A 1575-nucleotide genomic window follows, 5' to 3' on the forward strand; every position below is an offset into this window, starting at 1 on the left:
ATGTACAGGCGTACTGACGCCTGAGAATGGGCTATGAACGACGAGATGACGTGTAGAGAATTGCCGCGGGACGATGGCTGAAACGATATCTTCTGAGGCACTGGGATTATATACTACGATGGCAACACTGCATTTGACAAAGTCACTCATGAATGGAAAGGCAGCCATTATGCTACTTATCTAAATGAAGTACTTAGCTTGCCCGAAATGAGCTTTGAGCGGTCGAAATTTCACTGGTTGTTTTGGCTCTCTGTACGATCCAAGTTGGCTACTTCCGTCCCTTATCCGCCGTCTCTCATCTGGTGTTGTATGCAAAAGGCGCTCGGTTTGACTGGGAAAGAAAGCCGTACATCACCCGCCGAAACCCCTCAGCATCTCGATCCCTCTTCTACAGTACAGTCTGCGCGAGAGCGAGCGTAGTCATAATCAGACACAGTGACAAATCTGCGATAGATGCTCCATAAATGTCCCCTTTGCTCGCTTCAACTCCAAGCAGGCCTGCCACAGCCTGAGATGCCTTGTATAGAGAGACCGTATAGGCCGTCACTACCGCGAAGAGGACGACGGCGACAACGTCCAGCCCCAGCGATACGAAGCGAAGCAGCCTGAACCTGAGACCAGCAAGCAGCAGTGAAGTCGACACCAAAACTAAGCCGAGCCCGGCGAACACAACGGTCTCCAGGTTGGGGCATTTCTCTACCAGCTTCTGCAGCTGTTCGATCTCCTCGGACGAAGGGACAAACGCGGCCAGGTCTTGTATCAGGCGAAAGGCGTGGCCTGGAATCGCGGCGCATTCTGAAGCCACGCACGCGTATTTGGTGCCCACTGATATGCTAAACGGTAGACTCGCGGCGACCAAGGATTCGCCTGATGCGACCGCGGCAGTGACCACACCGGCTGCGGCACTTTGCACCGCTGTGGCGATGGATCCGACCAAGTCAGGAACCTGAACGAAGCGTTTTGCTTGTTCATGTAGCTTCGCTGCCGTTAGTCCCGCATTGTCGGCGTGATGAGTTACGCACCAGAATCTGCACTATTCCCTTCTTCTCATTCGCTTCATCCTGCAGAGTCCTGATGGTTACTGCAAGTATGACTAGTGTCAAGACGACATGTAGGGCTATGACAATCTTGGAGATCATGGCACTAGAGGAAGGGGTGTAAGAACGAGGATGACGAGTATCCGAAGCCGAATCGCAGGTCTAGGAGACAACGGACGCATATATATATATACTGTACGAACTCACCAAGACTATTTTGATTCACTCTGCAGTCGAGGCCTGAGTGGTCTGTGAATCTTCGTGTGTGAGGAGTGTCTGCCGCATGTACTTGTGGATTTCTGGGGACGTGCCAACATTCGGAAGTCCTGCTAGGTAACTTTCGTCGAACACTATAGAAAGCACCAATGAGCTCTCGATATGTGCCAATGCATGAACTGGGATGCTGTCAAAGTCGTTTCTTGCTTTCCTGTTCGGGTGGCGAGGTGGAGCCGGTTCAGACAGCCACCATATCACTACACGCAGCCGGAAAACGGACGGACAGATGAAGGATCCGGAATTCATGGCTTGTTGCATACTG

General features: G+C 52.0%; 1 protein-coding gene across 1 annotated transcript; it reads right to left on the reverse strand.

Moving 5' to 3' along the window:
- Positions 1–388: 388 nt before the first annotated feature.
- CABS01_17155 (uncharacterized protein) lies at positions 389–1139 on the reverse strand (the record flags this gene model as incomplete). The annotated part of the gene is made up of 2 exons (XM_060550482.1): positions 389–946; positions 1023–1139. The coding sequence occupies 2 exons, from the start codon at positions 1137–1139 to the stop codon at positions 389–391; spliced, it is 675 nt and encodes a 224-aa protein (XP_060396190.1).
- Between the last annotated feature and the right edge of the window lie 436 nt (positions 1140–1575).

This window comes from Colletotrichum abscissum (assembly GCF_030869225.1).
Source record: "Colletotrichum abscissum strain IMI 504890 chromosome Unknown Scaffold_394.1, whole genome shotgun sequence".
Classification (NCBI taxonomy): domain Eukaryota; kingdom Fungi; phylum Ascomycota; class Sordariomycetes; order Glomerellales; family Glomerellaceae; genus Colletotrichum; species Colletotrichum abscissum.